The sequence below is a fragment of the Cariama cristata genome, unplaced genomic scaffold, assembly GCF_000690535.1.
Source record: "Cariama cristata isolate BGI_N322 unplaced genomic scaffold, ASM69053v1 scaffold28014, whole genome shotgun sequence".
NCBI lineage: Eukaryota > Metazoa > Chordata > Aves > Cariamiformes > Cariamidae > Cariama > Cariama cristata.
The window spans coordinates 5360-17653 of record NW_009615111.1 but is presented as its reverse complement, the minus strand read 5'-3'; the positions used below and the strand labels follow the sequence as shown (position 1 = coordinate 17653).

General features: G+C 46.4%; 1 protein-coding gene across 3 annotated transcripts; it reads left to right on the top strand.

The window, feature by feature from the left end:
• The first annotated feature begins 323 nt into the window (after positions 1–323).
• On the top strand, positions 324–11882 carry NKIRAS1 (NFKB inhibitor interacting Ras-like 1). 3 transcript variants are annotated; one of them, XM_009699706.1, is made up of 4 exons: positions 324–417; positions 1104–1230; positions 8414–8655; positions 11456–11882. In XM_009699706.1, the coding sequence occupies exons 2-4, from the start codon at positions 1137–1139 to the stop codon at positions 11693–11695; spliced, it is 576 nt and encodes a 191-aa protein (XP_009698008.1). In that variant the 5' UTR covers positions 324–417; positions 1104–1136; the 3' UTR covers positions 11696–11882. The 3 variants fall into 3 exon arrangements, with proteins under 3 accessions (XP_009698008.1, XP_009698007.1, XP_009698009.1); XM_009699705.1 differs by lacking the exon at positions 324–417 and having other exon boundaries at positions 1090–1230; positions 11456–11819; XM_009699707.1 differs by lacking the exons at positions 324–417; positions 1104–1230 and adding an exon at positions 7762–7905 and having other exon boundaries at positions 11456–11816.
• Positions 11883–12294: the final 412 nt, after the last annotated feature.

Here is a 12294-nt window from a genome sequence, read left to right as displayed (position 1 = left end):
GGGGGTGGCTGCCCTGGGGCTCCCCGAGGAGGTGAGGGTCAGCAGCCCAAGGCCCCGGCGTTACCCCGTGCCGATCTCCTCACGTCCCCCCCGCGTTCGGTGCTGCACAGGTGCCCCAGCATTTCTGTGGCCTGCCCTGCACCCACTTGCACAGGAGCAGGGCCGAGGCCTGGTGCTGAGGGGGCTTTTGTCCCCCTCTCTGGCTCCCAGCAGCGTACCCGCCGTGCTGCTGTGGAGGTGTCGGGCTCTGCTGGGGAATCAAAATGGGAATTAGGCTTTCCCTGCCTGAATGTCTCCCGTGGGGTGACCTTTCTGTTTTTCGGTGTGTACTTTGCAGAGCACCCTGGCTTGTGAAGTGTTACCCAGTTAAACTGGAATCAAAGCAGGACAACGCCAGCCCCTCCTGGTCCTAAAAAGGTACTCTTCAGCTCTCTCCGGGGCAAACGGCTCCAAACGGCGATCTGAGAGCTAGGGCCTGCCGCCCTGCCATGGCTCACTAGCAGAGGGAACTGGCCCGGGCTTCTGGAGGCCTCCGGCTGAAACCAACCCCCACCCATCCAAACTGATTTAAAGCAGACCAAAAAAACCTGCTTTTGCATTTGCTTTCCTGTGCTTCTGCCTTTAACACTCTGATTTTCTAGATCCTAGTAAAAGCTAGAAACTTTCTGTGCGTGAAATAAAGGGAAGGAACTGCCATTTTGTTGCATTTCCAGAGGCCGTCCTGATACCATCAGGCCCGCAAAACCACAAAGCCCAATAGTGCATGTTTTGCAGTGTACACACACCCCAACAAACACAGCCCCTGCCCCAGAGGATTTACACACTTCAGTGCTCACAAACAGTCTCCCCGAGCCCAAGAGGACAAGTGTCGAGGCTGCAGGCAGGCATTGGCACCAACGGCAGCAGCCTAAAACCTTAAAAAATGGTGTGGGAGGAAACTCTAGTCCTAAAAATATCAGTCGCTGGTGAGTGCCTGGGAGGGAGCTGTGCCTCCGAGTCACCCGCTGCTTCGTGTTTTGCTTCTTGCCTTTTGTGGGCTTTGCTTCTGTCGGGTGCTGAGCTCTGCCACCGCACCAGGCTAACAGACTCCTGTGTCTGCACAGGGCTCGCTTGCTGCCGCTGCCCTCCCAGGAAGGATGGGAAAGGGCTACAAGGTGGTGGTTTGTGGAATGGCCTCGGTGGGAAAGACTGCGATTTTGGAGCAGCTTCTCTATGGAAAGCATAATGTTGGTGAGATATTTTTACTTTTTTGGGGGGGATTGTTTTCTTTTCCAGCATCTTCTGTGTAGGCCCCAAAAAAATGATAACCAAGGACCACAAACTGTACTGAGGCGAAGGAGGAAATTAATGTGGGTTTTTTGCATCTCTGGGTGGTTCTTCAAACTCGTAGTCCCTTCCTTACTGATTTTTAAAAGAGGCGTGGAGAAGAACCCTTTCTGTGATGTTCCCGGTTATAAAATATGTGAATGTTTATAAAGAAACAAACACAGAAAGTAGGTGATGTGCTTGCTGCCTGTTTTCATAAGAAATATCTCATTCCCTGAAAGATGCTGTAGATGCCTGAAAAATAAATAGATGTCACATGATGCGTGGAGAGACTGTTTAGACTTTTGTTCCATCTTCTTCAAGCATTATTTTGCTTGGTTTTGGCTAATATTTAATCAAAGCACTGGAAAGAAAAACAGCTCAGCTTTACGTCCCATATTCCATGCTGAACTTCAAGGGCCAAGCTTCTTGGCTCTCAAAGAAATCCTCCCATGGAAAACGAACTTGAGAGGGGAGCAGGGGATGGCTGAGACTTGCTGTGCACGAAAGAAAGGGAATGAAGGCAAAGCCGGCTTTTTTTCCCCTGTTTCCATATGACTTAGCTTTGCGAGGATGGACAACCATCATCAGGCTGACAAATTATTCCTGCCTCGCCCAGAAACAAGGGGTGGCACCAGGGGTGAATCTCAGGGCTTTGACAGAAGATGTCTAGTCAATTTGTATCTTTTCCTTGGACCGGTAAATTAAATGTTGCGGTAAGTTACTGGATAAACCCTAGGATTTCTACAACGGTGCTTTGCAGGCACTGCGCCTTTAAAATGTGTGGATGGGAGGAATTTGCTGGCAAAGCGTGATACAGAACTGCATGCTAATACCCTTGTTTAAAAGGAGGATTTCCTCTAATATTGCAGCAACATCTGTTTCCAGCATCCTACCGAGCGCTATGCACGTAGCCCCGTGTAGCTTTCAGCGTGAAGGTAGCAAAACCTACAGGCTGAAGGTTTTTCCCTTTTGCTGCCAACCTGACTCTCCTCTGCGCCGGGCTGGGTGATTGTCAGAGACACCCGAGCAGGATGAGCAAGGCCACGTTACTTAAATCGTGTTGCCTTGCGTTACTTCCTGCCCCAAGCTCCTATTAGCGACCCAGGCAGGAAGGATATTTGAGTGTTGCTGATTGGAGAAGCTATTTATGGAGCCAGCCATGTACACGATTATACAACGTCACGGATACTGGCTGACATAACCGGAGGGAGGCCTCGTGCCCGGAGTTTAGCTGCCGGTGTCTCTCTGTCGTTCCTGAACGCTCCACTCCAGCTTGACTGTTGCACAACGCAGATTTCCCCCTCTCTCTCTTAAAAAGATCAGTTTTCCTTTCCTGCAGCTCTGCTCTTATTTTTTTAAGTTAACAGTGAGGGAGGGAGCAGCTGATAGCAGAAGAGGAGTACAAGGGGAGAAGGAAGAAGGTAGTCTCCTGTTTTCTAGGATTTTGGTCAAATCTTATTCCCAAGACATTCGGAGAAAGAGGGCAAATAGCAGAGTCAAGATCAGAGTATGGAGAGGGCTCACATACAGCCACTGCAGCCCCAAGGGATGAGCGGCTGTGGCCCAGCGATTTTGCTATCACCCACGTGTGCCATCAGGCACATTTTGGGGGGTGGACTGATATGTTGGTGTTTCTGTCAGTCTCACTGAGTGATCACTGTCCCCCCTGCCTTTTCCTCAGCCCATGAGCGGTTCTGGCAGAGTGTGTCTGAAGTACAAGCTGGTGAAAATGGTTCCCAGAAGACCTTTAGCTACTGCTCCAATTACTATTGATTCAGCCCTCGAACTGTGGAGGCAGGAGACCACTGTGAGGGTCTCACTAGGCAAGGACAGAGTTTGAGGAATGGCGAGTCTTTGATTGCTCCTTAGCTGGGCTGCTTTAAACTGCACAGACCTGTTGCTGGTGCTATCGTTGCAGGGGTGGCCCCTCCACGTTTAAAACATGATTACTGAATCTCGACCTTCATTTCCTAAACCGTGCGAGCTCCAGAAAGCTGACATGCACATCTTGGCGGCTGGCCTTTTTGGCAGGAGGCAAAAGGACTAGTGTGTGTGCTGAAAGCCTGTCTGTTCAGAGCCAAACAGCAAGGCAGCTCACCGGGTATGGCAACATGAACACAAGCTGTTTCAAAACCTGTGCTTCCTGACTGACGTCAGGAGCAGCTCTGTGGCCGGTCCGAGGGCCGGGAAGCCGTGGGGAAGACTGCTGAGCCAAGGCACGGAGTCTCTCCATTCCTGACGGCATCCACATCCTCCTCCCAGTGACAAGAGATGTGCTCGAACTTGGTCGTAGAGCACAAGGCCTGGTGCCATCCTCCGAGGTGTCCCAGCCACTGGCATGGGGGTCTCCTCCTGCCTGTACATCAGCCACGAGTCCATGTTGGTGCTCACGTGCCTCCTGTTGACTTTCCTATAAAAAGGAGTGGTGTCACAGCTGCTGTCAGGGAAGTAATTAGTGTCCGTGGAGGTTTCATGCTGCTATATAAAGCACTTGGCTTTGAGCCCATGCTCCTGGCTGTGTGCTTGGTGATGGTGCTGTAAGCCCAGTTGCACTGTGTTTCTTTTCCTAGAAAAATGTGCACCTTCAGCTCTCCCTGGCCTGTGATGGATGAAGTCCCCAAGTTGCTTACACGGTCAGCAGCTAGCACGCTTGCAATGGCACTAAGATTGGTTGAGGTCAAAGAGGAAAAAGTACTTGGGAGGGAGGAATACCCCCCGAAAAGGAGCATCTGTGTTCCTGGAGCATGTGAGCAACGATATGTGGTACTGGGCTTTGTGCTAGGCTCCAAAACTGCAAGAGGGGCTGTTTGCTTTGGGCCCTAGGATGAGAAAGGAGAGGGCAAGAAGATGAGAGACGCTGTCAGAGCCATGTAAAGTAACGTATGTATTGCATGGCAGCCTCTCTGGCTAAACTGATGGAAGGAATCAGACAAAACCTGAAACGAGATGTTTGAAACGGGTGCTTTGAGTCATGTAGGGACTATATTGGCATAGGTCAGGCCAAATAGTTGTTAAATCTTGCACATATGTATACAGTTGCCTGGTACCTGAGGTGATCTCTCTTTTTGTGGCTTCAATGTTGTGTTTGTCCAAATCCTCCACCTTCTCTTGCAGTCCTGAAGAAAGAGGGGCCAGTCTTTTCTCCTCGGTCATGAAATGGGTCTTTGGCAGTAGAAGATTGTCCCACTAAATACCTGTGGTACCTGGCATTGCTTGGCCTGAGCTCTCTTGAGAGGGCTAACAGGAGAGTTGCTAGCTTAACTTTGGCACAGAACATGTCTGTAAAGAGGATAGGTATTTTTTCTTAAACAGTGTCCCTGTTCAGTGATGGTGCAGAAAGAAGTCTTCCTTCTGCCTTTAAAATATCTCTGGCTTCTCAACCTATGGTAAAGCTTATCAGCTCAACAGGAGGAGATAAGAACTCCTCCTGCAGAAAACACAATTTTCCTTATCTCTGCCTCCTGGCTGTGTAAATAGCTGGTATGGTCAGGTTATTCATAAGCAGCTACTTCAAATCATCTTACTAGCTAGGAATGAAAACACCATATATTACTGTGGTAGAGCCCATAACGAGAGAATTTGCCTCACTTGGTCTCAGCTGGAGGGATTTGGGGTTTTGGCTTTCACAGCTCCAGAGATGCGGAGGCTAATTGCCCAAATTCTGCATTCTTACATCTTTGTTTCCTAAAGCAAAACTACTTCCTGATAGAGCTGCAATCAGCTTTGTATTTTAGAAATAGCTGAAAATGGAACCGAATGTATGCAATTGAGGGTCACAACCATGGCTACTGGTTGGTGGGGCCAGTACTTAACTAGCAGCTAAATCTAAATAGACCAGCTCCTTTTGAGGCCTGTCCAGCTCTTCTCTGAGTCAGGGATCTTCTGATACACCGTTCTTTGAGATCTAAGTAAGCAAAGCCTGTTATCCTGCAGTTTACAAACACAAGGAATAGCAGGCTTTAGGAGCTCTTTGTTGCTGGAAAGAGAGAAGGAGAGGTTACATAGGAGATCTTCAAAAGTGCTCAAGAAGACACAAAATTTGCACTGCATTTATGTTCAAGAGTCACTTGGGAACTTCTGAAATTCCATCCATCTTGAAATTTTGCTTTATTTCGGTATTTGCAATATCTCTGCCTTGCTTAGCCTGCGTGTGCAGTATTCATTAGTATATTGAGCCTTCTCTTTTCCTCTTTGGGAAACCACCAGGGGTTGAAACACCACCCAGTTTATGACTGAGGCTTCCCCTTGCAGTTCCTCTGTGGCAGCAGTCGGTAACATAGACAAAGGCCTTTCTGCCTCTCCCAAGACTTGTACCAGCTAAGTAGGCACTAGAGAACGACATCAATCTCCTGTCTATTCCTCCTTCCCCTCCCTAACTTTTTTTCATCTTTAGTTTCCAAAGAAACAATGAGATTATTCACTATCGTGTTAGTTCCCCTTTCCCCCCCACAGCTTCTGAACCTGAAAGTTGGTTCCATCTGCCCGTTCATCTGTGTCACAGCAGTAGATATCTCAAAATATGTTTCTGTAAACGTAGAAAAACTGGTAGCAGGAAAAAGAGGAAAGGCCCATGATAATGCCCTCCTCCAAGGAAAACCTACTTGAGCCAGCAGCAGTCTGCAGGGCAGTAACTCCCCAGCACAACCTGCCCTTGGCCACCCAGGTAGCGAAGGTGGGAGGATGCCTGGGGACGCCAGTGAAGGAAAGGAGAACTGGGGTCCTTGTGACAGGGAGGGTGGGACGGTGCCAGACTCCTTCCTAGGACACTGGGCTTTCCTGACTAGTTTTGCTGCTCGTACAACAACTTGCCTGGCACGTGTTTGAATAGAGACTGGGAAAGTGAATGGGACGGTACGAACAAGAAGTGTACATATCGTTGTCAGTAAGATGTGGCTAGCACGCTGTCTGGGCTTTAGAAGCAGGGCCTAGAATAAGGTGACACAAGTATGTCTAAAAATTGTCTGGGTTTGCTTAGGCATCTACTTGCATATACTTCCTCCCCCCATGTACGTAGGTGAAATTTCACCTCTGGAATCTGATACTGATGCATAAATTCCAGCTCCCTCTAAAGCGCCCCCCCATTTGACATCAAAATTTGTTGCTCTATTCTGCTGACTTAAGTCCCGGGTCTTAATTTTTCCTCTTCGTTTTCAAGTAGGATGTTAAAAGACATAATTTTCACTGCTACTTTTAATGCCATTAGGAAGAGACTGTCACAAGAGAATGTGGATATATTACAGACTGGTGAATTACAGTACAGCATTTAGATGGTAAAAGCCTGTAAAGCATCATTCATTGCTTTCTAAAAAGAAAACTTAGGTACTTATGGTTCATTCCTTCTTGCCAAAGTAGTATTTACTGACGCTATTGTTCACACAGTGAACAAGGTAATTTCCTTGACCTGTCTGTACAACGCAATGAGGCAGAGCAAGAATATAGCGCTAGATCTATAGAACAGTGCTGTATCCAGAAAGGGCTCTGTTACTACTTCAGTCTTTCAAAATGCCCTTGTAACACATTCTCCAACCACGCAGAATGCATTCGTGCTTCCTCTTTTTATTAACCTTTGTTTTGTCCTTCTGCTATTAGTTTTGCTCCTGCATGTTAGCGTGGCTATATTTGGAGGTGAGATAAATTAATTTGTTGCAAACCTAATAAGAATTTGATCTATGAAGACTGCACAGAGAGGGGCAAAAAGAACAGCTTGTGCCACTTTCCTGCACAGGAATGCGGCATACATCATGGGAAACCATCAGCGTGGGTGGAATGCTTTAGCTTGTTTGTCAATGTGAAGTATTTTGAATAGTGTCACTGAATATAGCAAAATCCTTATTTTCACAGGCCAGATAATCCCTCGTGTTTTCTTAAACAATGCACTGTTATGGTCCCTTTTTGGCAGACAAACAGAATAACGCGGGATTCATTACTGTAGCCCTGCAACAGCAAACAATTCACATATATAGGAGTGCAGTGGAGGCAAAAACATGGATTGCAGAAGTTTATATGGATACTTAAAACCAATACTGAAAGTGGCCCAGCTATGCTATACATAGTTTGTTGGGACCTGTAACCTTATGCACCTGCATCCAGGGGGAACACAAAGCTTAAGGTGATCTATGTGTTTTCAGGCTTGGCTTGAAAAAAGTAGTTTTAATTAGGTCAAAGTGAGCTCCCTTGAATTACCTCAGGTTCACTATGGAGAGAGGAAGGAACGAGAGCCAGTATGCAGATAGTTACCATGCAACAGGTGATATATATGTGAAAGCCTGTTACCTTGTGCATGTTCTTACCTTGCAGGAAATGAGCTTGCTCTTATTAGCAAATCTGAGTAATTTTAAATCCCTAAGGGATGGAAAAAATCTCACTGTGTATTTGAGTAAACATAGCATGCAACTTTGCTTGCATGCAAACATCCCCTTCCCTTTCTAGCTTGATTTCACTTGTTGGTTAGTTGTACTACCAATACACATTCATTTCCAGAAATATTCCTTTGGCTCCTGCTTCTACCATATGATCCAGCTCAGTATCAAGCAAAGAAGTAGGCTCAAGATGTTAGCACTTGACTATCTGGTGTTCCTTGGCTGTCCTTCCAAAAGGGTATGTTTGGGCAGGCCTGTTTGCAGCACGCTTGGCACAGAACTGGTACACTGGGTGGTTGGAGTTTGGGAAACCTGGGAGAAGAGCCATATATCTTAGATTCATAGAATCATTATGGTTGGAAGAGACCTCAAAGATCATCAAGTCCAACCGTATACCTGATGCCACCATGTCTACTAAACCATGTCTTGAAGTACTATATCTAAGTACCACATCTTAGCCTATCCTGACTGTGCATGCTGTATAGATTATTTTTACAGGCATAATCATGTGCCCATATATTAGATGGTTGTATTTATGCAATGTTGCTATTGTAAATAGCTGGCGTGGTGATCTATGAATACAGCCCTTCAATGGGGATGTCAGGGAAGGTCGAGTCCAAGTCAAGTTACTCTGGAAAACACGCATTGAAAGGTATTGTGGGGTAAAGTTCTGCTGCACTGCGAGTAACTCTTATAGTGGTGCTGTACTTAACCCTAGTTGAACTTTCCTGCTTGTTTTAAAACAGGCTTAGAAGAGGGTGCCACAATGGAAGATGTGTATTTGGCATCGGTGGAGACAGACCGAGGCGTGAAGGAACAGTTACGGCTTTATGACACCAGGGGTCTGCAGGAGGGCGTAGAATTGCCAAAACACTATTTCTCTGTTGCTGATGGCTTCGTTCTCGTGTATGCCGTGACCAGCCTCGAAGCTTTCCAAAGAGTCGAACTGCTCAAAAAGGAGATCGATGTCTTTAGAGACAAAAAGGAGGTAAACGCACAGTGCCTTAACTGCTTGGCTTATCGCTGTGTCAGTAATAGGAAGTTAAGGTTGCAAAGCATAGATTTTGTTTCTGTAAAACTCGCATACAAAGGAAAACAAATGTACCCACAGCCTTGGGCAATCCAGCAAAAGGAAGCTTTCTCATGCTGGGGAAGCCTAATTCACATGCCATGCAAGTCATGCAAAAGAACGCATGGGTTTTTCTTTTTTTGCCTCCTTGCTTCCTTTACTACAGCTAAAATTCAGTTAGCTGAATGCACCAGCCAGGACACTTATGACTAATAAAACATATGGTCTACAGCAGTGCAGCTCATATGTTTTTTTAGATATTGTACACGGGAAGTCAAGTGCATAGAATAACATAACGAAGGGCATTATCTTTGTTTGTTTTGTATTCATGTACTTGATGGCTTACAAACTAGTGTAATTGACAACGGGTCTCCCAGACATTAGTCAATTGGCAAAGCAGCTTTAATGTATTTTAACAACCATATTGAATCAATTCAATTGTGTGAAATGACTGCTCTATTTTCCCTTAGAAAGCAGCTAGTGTTTTCAGCTGACAGTGTTCCAGCTTAGCTAAATAAATATAACTTGCATGTGGCATTAGCATTATGGCTTTTCCTACAGTATCTTTATGTTCTCGAGTAGTTTGCCCTGTTAAATGTCTTTAGCCTACAGCTTTCCAAATGCCTGGTTCATGCTGTTAAAAAAAAAAATTAAAAGTGCATGAAGAATTAATTGGGTAATGGTAGGGAGAGACTTTCCAAAAATGTAACTTGCTTGGTACTGACAGCACAAAGGGTAGTGGAGGAAGGCAGGCTCGCAGTTTGACAGCGGCTGAACATGCAGTCACAGGAGAGGTATGTTAGCTGGTAGGGCTGGCGTGAGCTGCAGACTGTCACGTATATCAGGGATATGGGAGTCAATCACAACTCCCTTCCAGGGCAAGGAGAGGTGGATGGGCCAGGAAAGGTGGACGGGCAAGGAAAGGTGGACAAGCAGGAAATTTTTCCCAGGTGCTGTGAGAGCCTGGATTTGTTACTTTGCAGCATATTGTAATGCAGAGAGGGAGTCAGAGCCCGAACAGGATCTGTGTCCCTCTCTGCTGTGTTACCTGCCAGAATTCTTCTCTCTCATTGCATGCAGTTATTTTAGAAAACAGCCAGTTTGCTTTTCCTCTGGGAGAGCTTAAAGTTGTGAACTTAAGTGAGGATAAGATAGTCAAAAGAGTGGTACCCACAATTAGCTGGATAAATCAGTTTTATTCCTGTAATTTCTAGTCCATATAAAATAGATTAGAAGTCTAGAAGGTGACATCAGGAGTCCTACCTTCAGCTGGCATCAGCGAACTTAAAGTTTGGGGTCTGCTAGAATGTATCCTTAACCGAATTAGGGATGTACCTCCACACATGGTGCTTCTGAGCTGGCAGAACTTGAGTGGCACAGTGCCCTGTTGTGTGGCAGATGACAGAAAGCACTGATGGTTGGTTCCTTGCCTCTGCTGGCTGCAGGGGCTCTCCAGCACGCACCTTAAAGCCTGGCCAAATTTTATACTAAATAGAGGTTGTGTTCTCTCATACCGAGAGCGCTTAACCATAGGTAAAATTCAGTTGGAGCATGTGGTAAATGCATATGAAGATTATAGCTTCTTTCAAAGCCTTCACAGAGGGGAAAAAACATCTTTCCAAACACCCTGGACACACAGGACAAACATCTCTAGCTGGAAAGAAACAGAAGACATCCTGGAGTTAGCCTGATGAACAGGAAAGAGCAAGCAGGTGTGGCCACAGAAAAACCCCGAATCATCAGCAAGAGAGGACTTTATCACTTGATCTTTGTCAAACCACTAATGCAGAGATGAGGACAGAGTCTGACGAAGGACCTTGAATTATAAATATAGGCATGGTTTCCCCTAAGAGCTGATGCTGGTAAAACATTTTTAGAAAATGGTTAACTTAAAATAAGCATGCGCAGTAACTTTAAGTGGCCAGCACCATCTTCAGCGCTTCCTAGAAATGAAGTACCGGGCAGGCCACTGCGCTCAGCCACACTGTACTGTCTCGGTGACAACCCAAGTCACTTGACGGATCCTTACAACTAAGGGTCTGACTTGATACAGCTGCGCTGCTCCAGTTAGCTAACCAGCTGCTCTTGAAACTCCTTCTGAGAAGATGGTGCTGGTGCTTATCTGACCCTTTCCAGGACAGCAGGCTGTCCCCTGAGGTCCCTCTAGTGGCTTTACCGTGCCTGGGGAGCGGCCTGCCCGGGCTGCTGGCACAGGCTGCCTCGTGGCAGGGCTGGAATTATTTATATTTATTGATATTGCAGGCTGGGGCTTGGGAAAAAACCAAGCTGGGCAAAATCCACAGCGGTGGGGTCCAGGCTTTCTCTGCTGCCATGCATTTTTTCATCTCTCGAGTATTCACTGCTCTGACCTACTCAGGTGTCATGCTCTTATCATTTGTCTAGGGCAGCTCAATTGGCAAGTAAATGGAGAATAGCGCTGTTTAACTTTGGCTGTCTTGGGTATTGTTTCCCTTTAAGCAACCAAAGGGAGAAGGGGAAGTCCTGCACATCCTATGATTAAAACCAGCTCCCAGCCCGCAAGTAGATGAGGCTAATTCAAATCCCAGACCCTGATCTTCTAAACTACACACAGCTTACCTTGTGCGAGTGCTAAGTTAAAGAACAGGTCTGAACTGTGTTGCTACTTGCCTGCTGTTTAAAAGCCTTGTGAGCGGTGGATGCTTTTTGTATAAAGCTCACCCTTTCATTTTGTTTGTAGGTAACAGTTATTGTCTTGGGAAACAAAACTGACCTCCTGGACCAAAGGCAAGTGGAAACAGAAGCAGCACAGCAGTGGGCAAGGGCCGAGAAAGTGAGACTGTGGGAAGTGACTGTGACAGATCGGAAAACACTGCTTGAGCCCTTCACCTTCTTAGCTAGCAAACTCTCCCAGTCCCAGAACAAATCAACATTTCCCTTGCCTGGAAGGAAGAGCAAAGGGAATAACTGTGATAACTAAGCTACCTTAGTGTTGTCTGCTGCTGCCAGGTCACAGCCCAAGTCCTTTCTGTGCCATTTGCTTCTCAGAGTTTCACTTAAAGCAATAATCTCATTCAGCAATAAAATCAGCAAGCTTATGGCTAAGAGGTATCCTTCCTTCTCATGGACTTGGCTTGAAAAAGTCACTGGTGGTAAAAGCCTTAAAAAGCACTTCATGAGTTACGTTGGAACAAGGGTTATGGAGGAGGGAGGGACAGGTGGACACCTCTCTAGCAGGGGCCCTGACTATGCCTGGATACAGCCATGTTGAGGGACAAATCGACAAGCTTATAGTTAAGCAATCCCCCTGCAGATCTATAGCCTCTAGCCACAAATAGTACTAGCTGCAATAAAGCATTCAATTTGGAGAGAGGATATGTTTGAACAGGCGACAGTCCTTTTACCTTGGCCTTAAACAGGGCCACAGGGCTTTTTGATGCTGCAGGAAGCTGAGGTCAATGTGTTGTTGCAGGAGAAGGGTGTGGGGCAGGAGGAACAACTACCAGCAGATTTAGCTGCTGAAGTTCTGCTAGCATCTGGAAGAAAAAAAAAAAAAGAAGGAAAAAAAAAACCCAAAAC